The 12,573-nt window shown below is 45.2% G+C and overlaps 1 protein-coding gene across 7 annotated transcripts in view; it reads left to right on the top strand.

Moving 5' to 3' along the window:
• ODF2 (outer dense fiber of sperm tails 2) overlaps window positions 1–12,573 on the top strand; it is a 239,552-nt gene that overhangs the window by 9,923 nt on the left and 217,056 nt on the right. For 4 of the 7 annotated variants that reach the window (XM_069236996.1, XM_069236998.1, XM_069236994.1 and 1 more), the window contains exon 2: window positions 9,743–9,824. The exons of the other annotated variants lie outside the window; for them this stretch is intronic. In XM_069236996.1, coding sequence (XP_069093097.1) covers window positions 9,743–9,824 — 82 coding nt within the window. The remainder of the gene's footprint in view (window positions 1–9,742; window positions 9,825–12,573) is intronic. 7 annotated transcript variants of the gene reach the window in all.

The raw sequence follows: 12,573 nt of genomic DNA on the forward strand, positions 1-12,573 counted from the left end.
GGTACCTGGGGGGAGGATAACAGGAAGAACCATTATAGGAGGGGGAGGGTGGGGGTCTGCACCACTGGGACCTGGGGGAGGGGATAATAGGAAGAACTGTTATAGGAGGAGGGGGGGTACGGGTAATACCACTGGCACCTGGGGTGGGGTTAATACCAGATGAAAAGTAGGATAGACCATTACAGCAGGAAGAGCTACATCAATGGTACCTCAGGGAGCTTAAGATAAGCAGCAGAGGACAAGCCTGTGTATCAGGAGTGGACCTTTACCACTGAGTCCTGAGGGAGGATAATTGAGAAAGAAAATAACCATTCTAGCAGGAGGGGTCTATACCACTGGGACCTGAGGGATGATAACGGAGGAAGAAGAGGATAATTCATTGCACCACGAGGAGGTCTCTACCACCTCGGCCGGAGGGGGGGGGGGGGGGGAATAATGGAAGAGGACAAACGATTATAACAACATGGGTCTTTACCAGTCTGGCTTAGTGAACACAGCAGCGGGGCGTAAACCACTCTCCTACGAGGAGGGCATAGCACTGGTACCTCAAGGAGGATAAGAAGATAAACCCTTGTAGCGTGATGGGATCTATACCACTGGGGCTTGGGGAGGATAATGGATGAATAAGAGGATAAACCCTTACAATAGAAAAGGGTCTACACCACTGAGGCCTGGGATAAACCATTATTGGAGGAGCACTGGTGCCACTGGGACTGGGGAATAACACATCAGCAGGGGGATCACGCATTGATGCAGCAGAAGAAGGGTTATAACAGCAGAAGACGACAGAGTATTGCGCAGAAGGGGCAGTCCCACTGGGACCTAGCAGTTATAGCAGGAGTAGAATGTACCAATGATCCGAGGGGTGTCTCCTATAACAGGAAGATAAATCCTTACATAGAAGGGGTAAGGAAGGACAATACTGCTGCAAGGGAGAGAAGGGTGAGCCAGAAAGACTATGGTAAACCCTTATACTGGAAGGTTTATACCACTGGGCCCCCCTCCCCAGGCCAAGTTCCAAGGGGTGCATTTATTTATAAAAAGTGCTCCTCTCCCCTTTTTAAATATGAAGTTGGTGGGCTCCAGGGCACCCACTATTTACTGGGCGGTCCCCAGGGGATGGTGGGGACCCTGGGGCCAGGTATGAGGGTGGGGGTGGGATGTGCCAAAAGAAAGAAATGAAAAAGGTGTCAGGCTATCGGGGATGGGATGTCTGGGGTCAAAATTGGCCCGGGGACATGGGCTGTTTGCACCTCACCCAGGTTGAGAGCCTTTGGCGGGTTGGCCACAGACCCTGGCCACTTCGGGTGTGTGTGGCATGGGGTTGGCTGCATGCAGGGGGCTGGCAGAAGAAACTATACCTCAAGCTTTAAATTAACTTTAGCCACAAATGATAGTTTTTTAACATAAGTATAACAATAGCTGCTGAATTTGCATGGTTTTGTGTGAGTAACGTGTGCGCCTAACTAGAACGTCCCTGTAACCTCTGTTTTTTTTTGTTTTTTGTTCAGTGTGTGCATATACACACACACACACACACACACACACACACCCCACCTCCTCCCCTCCCCCCCACTTTCAAAGTCACCTGTGAGGTGCAACTAACAATAACCATGGATTGGAAATAGAATGTTAATGGTTTGTTAGTTTTGTATGAGTAGAGTATTAATGAAACAGTAGGCAATGTTAAAGTTATTTTGGGCTGTCATTGGATGAGGAATCCAATATTTCTCATGAACCTTTAAATATTTTACCTATTTCATGGGTCCCCATGAAATGGGGCTTCCAACCCACTCTAAAGTGGTTGCCTATATCAGCTCATGTGTGCACATCCCAGGGAGGGAATCTTTGAATTTTTTTAAAAAAACTCTGTTACAAAAGCATTCAGATATCTGTTTGTGCGTACACATGCACTTGTACAGGCGTCCGTCTCTGGATGTTATTGTAAAACTTAAGCCTTCCAGTTTTGTGGTTGTCTGACCGGTTAAACATTTTTTCTAATAAAAAAAATTACAAAAACATTTATTTAAAGGTAAAAACATTGTTGGCAGCCAATGCCTGATCTATGGGCTTTGCTAATTCTTGTTTTCCTTGTTACTACCATTTGGTGTAGATTTTGTAACACCAAAGAAAGTTTTTTTCCAGTTTAAGTTTGACATAGCAAATTTTGTGCAATCTTTCCTGGGGAGGGGGTGTCTAATAAAGGGAAGTGAAATTAGCAGTGTTTCCAACTTTAACTCTCATCGGAAGCTTTGCTGTCAACTACAGCAAAAAAATCTTAACAACGACGCATCAAACTTGTTAATACCCTTTGGTGTAGATTTCGTAACACCAAAGAAAGTGTTTTCAGTTTAAGATTGACATGGCAGATTTTGTGCAATTTTTCCTTGGGAGGGGGTGTCTAATAAAGGGATGTGAAATAAGCAATGTTTACAACTTTTACTCTCAAAGGAAGCTTTGCTGTCCACTACAGGTAAACATTCTTAACAACACTACACCAAACTTTGGTATTCTTTTGGTTTAAGTTCATCCAGGAGTTTTTGAAAAAGTAGCATTAAAACACATGTTGGGTGACCTTGAAGGGTTTAAAGGTGAAGCTATCATGACATTTGAAAAGGTGTTTTTTGATTTACCCACAACTTTAGCACTGTCAGATGAATTTACCAAAAGTTCAGCAGATGCCTTGTAGTCTTTGCTTACTGTTAGTATTTGTACAGGTTCTTCGCAGGGTAGAATTAGAAGGAGGGACAAGGGGTTATAAAAGTTTTTATTTGCTAAAACAGTGGCATACTTTGACGCATCCACATTAAATTTGGCAGACATTTCACATGTGGAGTCTTCTGTGGGTATGACAGATTTTGTGCAGATTGTCAAGGAGCGGGAGCAAAATTAAAAGGGTGCCTGTAAGGAAATGCCTCCTTGGCATGGTTACTCCCTAACATTTTGCCTGTGCTGATGCTAAGTTATGATTTGAAAGTGTGCTGGGACCCTGCTAACCAGGCCCCAGCACCAGTGTTCTTTCCCTAAACTGTACCTTTGCTTCCACAATTGGCACAGCCCTGGCACCCAGATAAGTCCCTTGTAACTGATACCCCTGGTACCAAGGGCCCTGATGCCAGGGAAGGTCTCTAAGGGCTGCAGCATGTCTTATGCCACCCTGGGGATCCCTCACTCAGCACATGCACACTGCCTCTCAGCTTGTGTGTGCTGGTTGGGAGAAAATTACTAAGTTGACATGGCACTCCCCTCAGAGTGCCATGCCAACCTCACACTGCCTGTGGCATAGGTAAGCCACCCATCTAGCGGGCCTTACAGCCCTAAGGCAGGGTGCGCTATACCACAGCTGAGGGCATATGTGCATGAGCGCTATGCCCCTACAGTGTCTAAGCAAAACCTTAGACATTGTAAGCCATAAGAGTATATGGTCTGGGAGTTTGTCAAACACGAAGTCCACAGTTCCACAATGGCTACACTGAAATCTAGAAAGTTTGGTACCAAACTTCTCAGCACAATAAATGCACACTGATGCCAGTGTGCAATTTATTGTAAAATACACCCAGAGGGCATCTTAGAGATGCCCCCTGAATACCAATCTGACTTCTAGTGTTAAGCTGACCAATTTCTGCCAGCCTGTCACAACCAGACGAGTTGCTGGCCACATGGGGAGAGTGCCTTTGTCCCTCTGTGGCCAGGGTCAAAGCCTGCACTGGGTGGAGGTGCTTCACACCTCCCCCTGCAGGAACTGTAACACCTGGTGGTGAGCCTCCCACCAGTCAGGGCAGCCCCTAAGGTGCCCTGAGCTGAGGTGACCCCTGCCTTTAGAAATCCTCCATCATAGTTTTGGAGGATTCCCCCAATAGGATTAGGGATGTGCCCCCCCCCCCCCGCAGGGAGGAGGCACAAAGAGGGTGTAGCCACCCTCCAGGACAGTAGCCATTGGCTACTGCCCTCCCAGACCTAAACACACCCCTAAATTTAGTATTTATGGGCACCCCAGAACCCAGGAAATCAGATTCCTGCAACCTGAACTAAAGAAGGACTGCTGACCTACAAGCCTGCAGAGACGACGGAAGACGACAACTGCTTTGGCCCCAGCCCTACCGGCCTGTCTCCTGACTGGAAAACCTGCAACCAGCGACGCATCCAACAGGGACCAGTGACCTCTGAAGCCTCAGAGGACTGCCCTGAATCCCAGGACCAAGAAACTCTCGTGAGCAGCGGCTCTGCTCAACAACCTGCAACAAACTTGCAACTTTTCTACAACTTTAAAGACCTCACTCTTCCCGCCGGAAGCGTGAGACTTCACAATCTGCACCCGACTCCCCCGGCTCGAGATCCAGAGAACCAACACCACAGGCAGGACTCCCCGGCGACTGTGACCCCGTAAGTAGCCCGAGACGACCCCCCTGGATCCCCACAGCAACGCCTGCAGAGAGAATCCAGAGGCTCCCTCTGACCGCGACTGCCTGTAACAAGGGGCCCGATGCCTGGACCAAGCACTGCACCTGCAGCCCCCAGGACCTGAAGGAACCGAACCTCAGTGCAGGAGTGACCCCCAGGCCACCCTCTGCCTAGCCAGGTGGTGGCTGGCCCGAGAAGCCCCCGTGCCTGCGTGCACCTCTAGAGTGACCGCCGGGTACCTCCATTGAAACCAATACAAAACCCGATGCCTGCTTTGCACACTGCACCCAGCCACCCCTGTGCCGCTGAGGGTGTGTTTTGTGTGCCTACTTGTGTCTCCCCCACCCCTGTTCTCCATAGGCCCCTATGTGTTTTGGGCACCTCTTTGACCTCTAAACCTGACTGGCCCTGAGCTGCTGGTGTGGTAAGTTTGGCGTTGCCCTGAACCCCCAACGGTGGGCTGCGTATGCCCAGGAACTGAGACTTGTAAGTGTCTTAGTTACCTCAGAATCTAACTAATACCTACCTCCCCCAGAAACTGTAGATTTTTGCACTGTCTACTTTTAAAATAGCTTATTGCCATTTTAACAAAAACTGTATATGTTATTGCTCTAATTCGAAGTTCCTAACTTACCTGTGTGGAGTACCTTGCATTTTATGTATTTACTTCAAATCTTGAACTTGTGGTTCTAAAAATAAATTAAGAAAATATATTTTTCTATATAAAACCTATTGGCCTGGAATTGTCTTTGAGTTTTTGTTCCTCATTTATTGCCTGTGTGTGTACAACAAATGCTTAACACTACCCTCTGATAAGCCTACTGCTCGACCACACTACCACAACATAGAGCATTAGAATTAACTAATTTTGCCACTATCTTACCTCTAAGGGGAACCCTTGGACTCTGTGCACACTATCTCTTACTTTGAAATAGTACATGCAGAGCCAACTTCCTACAGTGCCGAAGCATTTTCATGAGCTAGTAACCTTGCTACAGTTCAGCGCTTGTGTGAGACATTTGACAGGTTGTCAACAAGGTACACTCCGTGCAAGAATCTCTGATTTTGTGCATATATAAAGGGTAGAGGTAAGTCTATGGGCAGGTGGGTCAAAAATGGATTGGTTTGATAATACCTTTGTCTTAGTTTCACGGTTCTGCACATCTCTCAGCAGAGAGCTTATTCTTTGTATTTTGTGGTGCATGAAAATACATCAAAGGGCACAGCTCGGGAGGATATCAAAATTTTTTCATTTGGTGATAAGTTTGTTGCTTTTAAATGAATCTTAAGGTTTGTGGCTGTTAGCAAGTAATGTTAAGTGTAGTGCTGGGATTCCAGGTTTAAATGAGATTAGATGAAGGAGCAGAGTTAAAGAGCAGCATGTAAAACATTTGATGTGTTTTAAACTTAGTACAAATTTATAGATCTGCACTGAATTTGGCAGACATTTGGCATGTTTAACTTATTTCTGATATGTGGACTTTCAGACGGGTGGGTTCGCGGTACATGATTAAAGAGGGTGCAAAGTAATGACTTGGACATCCTTTGACAATTCCTCACAAAGTCCATAAGGAATGTTCATGTTTCGATTTTTGTTGGTATGCCAAGTTAAGCCTAGTGTAGGGATTCAAGGTTTCATACAGAACTGGCAAGTGTGCTGAAGTTAAAGATGGGGGTGAAAAATCTTTGATTTGCTGATTACTTTGGCACCATTTGAGGAAATGCATGAAAGTTGAGATATCGGAATTGGTTCTCTTTGGCCAACTGTGTGTGCATCTGGCGGCTGAGCACATGGTAGTCTTGTTGCATGTGCCAGAACATCCCGTCCACACGTCCAAAGCCTATGTACGGTGATGGTTAAGCATCAAGATGATTAACATGTCCTGGTCTGTAAGCAAGCCCGGCGGTGATCCACCTTACACAAAGCTACGGACTGGGCCCAATGGGCGTGGGAGGTGTCTGCAACATGATAAAGAGGTATCACCATTTACTTTTGCGTACAGAAATTGATACAACCAGCACTAAAACACCATTATATTTCGATGTTAAAAAAACAAAATTAATATGAATGTATGGTTGGCTTAGGTCATAACACCTTCATATATGTGTTAAATAATAAATCTGAAATGCACTTAAAAAGAAAATAAAAGTGCAGTTCTGGTTACAAAAGCTGAAACTTAAAGGAATGAATGGGGAGGTACTATCAGGAGTGGAGACTGCGGCTTACCCAGCATGGGAAACCTCAACCTTCCCCAACACTGACAGAATTGTCGAAGCTGATGGCTCTTTCTCGTGTCGATATGTGGCTCTGCATGGCTGTTTTGTTTGGAAGAGCAATGTGACTGTTTAAATAATACCGGGAAGTATTGTTATCATTATTAATGTCTAACTATATGAGTTATTACCTTTTAAATAATTAATAAACTTTTCAAGGAATTCTATTTACTCTTGCATTTACAGGAAACATAGTATTTTGAGTTCTGCTGATTTCTCTGAGTGTACACAACTTTTGTTTAGTTCGATGTATTGATAGAGTGGTGGGCAACTGTATAGAACTAGTTGCATGAAAAGTTATAGTTAGGGTGGAGCGTGTCTGGCGTGAGATATTTTATAACATAGTCAGAAGTGGGAAAGAGTGGGGTGAAGATGTACGGAAAATCTGGTGAACAAAAGTGTGATTAGAGTTTTGTGTTGGGCGTTTCAGAGTCAGTGCTGCCAAATCTGTGACATGCACTTTTTGTTATTAGGCTGGTGCGCCCACAGCATCGAAGGCCGAGGCAGGATACAAAGGTTTTCATTACAGCTGTATATTGATGTAGTGCAGTTGTTATCCATCCAAGGCCATACTAGCCATACTGGGCTGTTCTCCGGGAGACTGGAAGAGTGCGGGCCTCTTTTGTTACTGGGGACGGGGGTCAGTTTTGTAGCAGGTCAGCATTTGTAAAAGCACTGCAGAGTTCCTTGTATAGCCAACAGTTTTCAGGCAACAATGAAAGTGCCAAGATAACTGGTGTGATTAATGTGCCTGCTGAAGAGAGATCCGTGTTCTGTCTAGGGACATATTTGACTCATCTTGGGTAGTGCAGAGGGTTAATATGCCGCGGCAAAGAACGTGTACTCTGCTGTTCTGCTATACTGCAGACTAAGAAGAAATACAGGAATACTGAAAGGAATTTCTAGCATGCAACCCTCTCAGTCCAAGAAACAGATTTATCAAGACACTCTGCAAGGTTTAAATAGAAAGGTCAATGGTGTACAACCTGGTGCACATTTGAAGAAATTTACAGTAGTGAAATGAAAGTGTACTGCTTTACTTTAACTGAGAGGAAACCTGAATAAAAGGAATTCCAACAATGCAGAGCTCTTAGTCTGAGTAATAAATGTATTAAAGTACTGATTAAGGTTCGAAAAGGTAAGTTATGTAGGTCAAATGCAACAACACAAATACACTTCCAAAAATGATTACAGCAGTAAAATAAGATTGCTTATCAAACACCGAAAATAAATTACTTTAATCGTGGATTATATATCTGCACATTCAGTGATTATATATTCATGCACAATGCAAAGCTAGAAATAATAAAAAGAATACCTCACCATGGGGCTTGCTAGCTTCATCTCTTGGCCAGCAGCAGGTTGTGAACCCTGTCAACTCAAGGGAGTGATGGCAGACAGAGTGTCCTCTCCTCCCCGTGTTCAATCTTTTTCCCATGCTCACCTGGTTTCGGCCTCTTAAATACTTTAAACAAGCAGGAGAGGAGAATTCTAGAATTCCCCCCCCCTTCGATTTTGAGTTGTTGATCAACCGTAGTCTACCTCAGGTCAGTTTAAAAAAAAAAAAAAAAAACACTTTGAGGCTTGCCACATCCCAAGGTGCGTGCTCAAGACCAAGCTGTTCCTTGCCGTACCATAAACATTCTCCTGGTACATCCTCATCTCCCTTTCGCTTCCCCATATTATGTCCTAGCCCTTGGTGAGAAGAGAACATGCAGAGTGAAAACATGAGCAAAAACACATTGCTTAACTTATGCGCGGAAAAAATACCTGCACATTCTGCAACACTAACGTGGCAGTGGCTAAAGCTAAGAACAAAATGGAGTTGGTGTTCAAGATGGAGCAGTGGTTAAATACAGATATCCTTACATATGCAGATCTCAGAACAGTATTTTATGTTCAGTGGGACACTCCTTTTGTCACAGAGATCCTTTCATTACTGTGCAGTTCAGAAGTTACAGTCATAATCTAGCACAGTGAGCTATGCACTGCCATCAAAGAGCTGCAAGCAAACTACGTGGTACAGGTTAGAAAGTCATGTTTTTTTTTCCCCCAGTCTTCCATTATCGTAATTTTGGTAAAAGGCTTTGTTTATGTAGTAATAAATTACTAGTAAAGTCAACCCTTGTTCTGAATCGTGAGTTTATGCTTCCCCAGAACAAGTAATCTTAAAAAATGCCACCAGTATGGGTGAGATGTGAATCCTACACCTTGTAGTCCCTTTTGTCTTGTATAACATTTACCAAACACTGATGTACACATACGAATTGTCTCTGTATATTTGAGATGTAAAGTGCTCCAGCACCCCACGCTCTTAAAACAGGCGCTATAAAACAAACTAAATACATGTGAGAGAGGGGCTGCGGAGAGGTGAGGCGCTGTTAGAGGGAGATGTTGAGGGGATAATAACCCCAATAAAGATTGCCATATCCTGGTGCCCTGTACGGTCATCATTTAGTATGCTTTATAAACTAATCCAATTGAATATATAATGAAAAATGTGTTGTAGAATGCACTGCTTTTGCCATTTTTTTTTTTACAAAGCTGCTTGAGAAGGGAGAACCCCCAAAGCCCTATTCTAGTGGTCAGCCTTGCTCACTATGCACCCGATGGGGCTGGTCTGACCAAATTTGCCAGGGCTGCTTTGAGTCCCCAGTCGGGCCCTGTATCCATCCAGTGGTGCACAACATTTCTGTCTCCCTTGATGTGTAGGTTAGAGGCAGTGGGATAGACAAAGTAGTATACAAAGGTTGTGATTAGTATGATGTGTTGGTGTAGTGGAGTGGAACGGAACCAGTGTGTACAAAGTTTGTGGCTGAGGTGATGTATAGGTGGTGGGTAGGATTGTGGCACCAGAAGTGTGCAAAGTTTGTGGTTTGTGGTAATATGTCTGCGGAATAGGGAGCACAGACTTATGTCTGATGCCGGGTGACATTGTTTTTTTCTGGACAGTGTCCTGAATTGTAGGCCTGCTTGCTGCCAGTGATTTGTTGCTCATGGGGTCGGATGGCTAGGCATATAGTGGTCCTGTAACACTACATCAGTGACTGTTCTTGTCCCCATTCAGGCCAGTCTGCAGAAACAGGAATGCAGCAACTTCAACCAGGAAACACAAGTTACAAAGACCCAATCCCGCACTCCAGGAAACGGTATGTGATTCTTTGGTATTCCAGAATATGAAAGGTGATCCCTTCCACACTCCAGAAGTGAGTATATAACCTCTCACTCTGCAGAGTAAGTTGTTAACCAACCCACACACCACCAAAAGGTGGATGCTCTCCGTTTATCCAGAACTCAGCAGATATTCTCTCACTCCAGAATGAGGTACTTGTCCTTTTCTGCACTCCAGAATCGGGTATCTAACACCCAGAAACCCTATACTCTCCAAAATAAAGTATTTGAAAGCTCTTTCTCGTTAACATAGGCTAGGTAATCTCCCTCAATTCAGAAAGCAGCGGATAATCCCTCTCACTCCCCAGAATACAGTAGATAATACATCCAGCAATTCACAGTATACTGGAAGAAAACTTGCATTAAGTCACAAAAATACAGTGACTGGCAGATCCATTCATAGCAACATGTTTTCCGATATTACATTGACGTCATTCCAGTTTTGAAATTCAGTCCTTCAGCGCTGCACAATGGTCTGGTGAAAGCTCTGAGAGAAACTTTGTAGTGCCTGAACCAAGCCTGCAGAAGCTGCACCATGTAAGGAGAGCATCAGTCGGACAACATGGGAAACGTCCCCAAGGGGGGCCTTGTATAGCAGTGTTCAAGAACAGAGTAAGATACATGATGCTGCTAGGAGAAGCTGGCATGAATACTGGCCCAAGAGAGGGGGTATATGGCACTGCCAGGAGCAGGCATAAATACTGAGGATTGTACCCATGGTAAGAACATAGTAAGACGCATGGCACTGCCAGAAGCAGGTGGCATGGATACTGGCCCAAGAGAGGTGGTATATGGCACTGCCAGGAGCAGGCATAGATACTGAGGATTGTACCCATGGTAAGAACATAGTAAGACGCATGGCACTGCCAGAAGCAGATGGCATGGATACTGGCCCAAGAGAGGGGGTACATGACACTGCCAAAAGCAGCTGGCATAAATACTGGCCCAAGAGAGGGGGTACATGACACTGCCAGGAGCAGGGATAGATACTGAGGATTGTACCCATGGTAAGAACATAGTAAGACGCATGGCACTGCCATAAGCAGGTGGCATGGATACTGGCCCAAGAGAGGGGATATATGACACTGCCAAAAGCAGCTGGCATAAATACTGGCCCAAGAGAAGGGGTACATGACACTGCCAGGAGCAGGCATAGATACTGTGCAATGTACCCATGGCAAGAGCGTAGTAAGACACATGACACTGCCAGAAGCAGGTTGCATGGATACTGGTGAATGAATTTATGCTCAAAAGCAAAGTAGGATTTGTGGCTCCTTCATGAGCAGGTGGCAGTAAGCCTGAGTAACTTGCATATGCTAGAATAAACTGTGACATGGAGTGCTACCAAGGAAAGTGTTCACAACAACCAAGGAAGGAGCCAAGAGAGCCTGCTTGCCCGGAAACCCCACAGGTAAAGACCTGCACAAGCCATCGAGTTTGCGAGTCCAGAGTGGCCATGTGCTGCAAGACCAGGCGATAGCTGGTGCTGATGGGTTGTTTGGGCAGGCAGAAAGCTGGTCTATACTCAGTGAGTTGAGTTGGGCACTAGTCGTGCCCTGTGTATGTGGTATGGTCTGGTGTTCTTGTGCATTTGTCTACATTAGAGAGGTGGTTGTGGCCTTTGTGTGTCCATTGTTAAGGTGTTTTGGGAGACAGTGATCCTCTTGCGTGTGTGGCTGGTAAGCTTGTCCTTGTGTGTTCATGAAGGTGAGCTGTATTAAGTGATTTTCTCTTTCTGTTTTTTGTGTCCTGGTGTTTCTGTCTATTTGGAAAGTATCACAGCCGCATGGAGTGTTTGTCCAGGTTTGTCTGTCTGGCTAGGGTGGGGGTGGTAATCATGACATGACTTGGGGATGCTGTTGGGTGGGTGGTTGAGGTTGGGGGGGTGTATATCTTCTTGGGTGAGGTGTGTTGCTGTGGCATGTCATATTTCTCCTTTAAATAGATGGATGTGGTTTGTTGGGATGAGACACCTTGTCACTGGTACTGATTACGTTGGTATATTTTGAGTGCATCTGTGTGCAAGTTGCAGGGGTTGCACTGACCCCATTTGCTAAGAGTACATCAGTAAACTGTGATGTGGTGGCCCAAGTCTGCATAAGTGAGTGAGCTGTGATGGGGTGCCGCAGTGATCCTGGACAGTGTATATGTCTGGGAGGTAGTGGTGGTCCAGGTCCATTGTCCTGGTCTGTGCTGGCATCAGGAGTTGTATATTTGGATTGAGTTGTGTCCGCGTTCCTCTCTGGTCCTGTTCTCGGCTTGTAGTTCAGTTACTTTGGGGAATAGCAGTTTTTCTTTTCTGTGTTTGTGTGAGCACAGTTGTGACCTGGCAAGGGTGCTTTCTTTGTGTGTACTTCATTGTGTTAAAGTTCTCATGAACTGCATTTATATAGGTGGGATTGTGGTCCTGGTCTCTTTCTACATTGGTGTGGCAGAAGCAGTGATCTGAGTTACTGTAGGCCAGTGGTCTCCAAACGTTTTAATGCTGCGCCCCCCAGTTGGAAAATAAAAATCCTTGGGGCCTCCCCTCAGAATTTTTCACAATTATTTTATAAAGATGGCAGTGTTTAAAGATATCTAGCCCTATTTAAAACTTTGCAGTTAAGTACTGTTACCTTTTTAAAAATGCAATGACACGATTCTGCTTAAAACTAAGGCATGTTATCTGTATAATGCTTCTTTTGGCCAGAGTCTGCACCTCCCCCGGGTCACTTGGGGCCCGCCCCC

The sequence above is a fragment of the Pleurodeles waltl genome, chromosome 6, assembly GCF_031143425.1.
Source record: "Pleurodeles waltl isolate 20211129_DDA chromosome 6, aPleWal1.hap1.20221129, whole genome shotgun sequence".
Taxonomy (NCBI): domain Eukaryota; kingdom Metazoa; phylum Chordata; class Amphibia; order Caudata; family Salamandridae; genus Pleurodeles; species Pleurodeles waltl.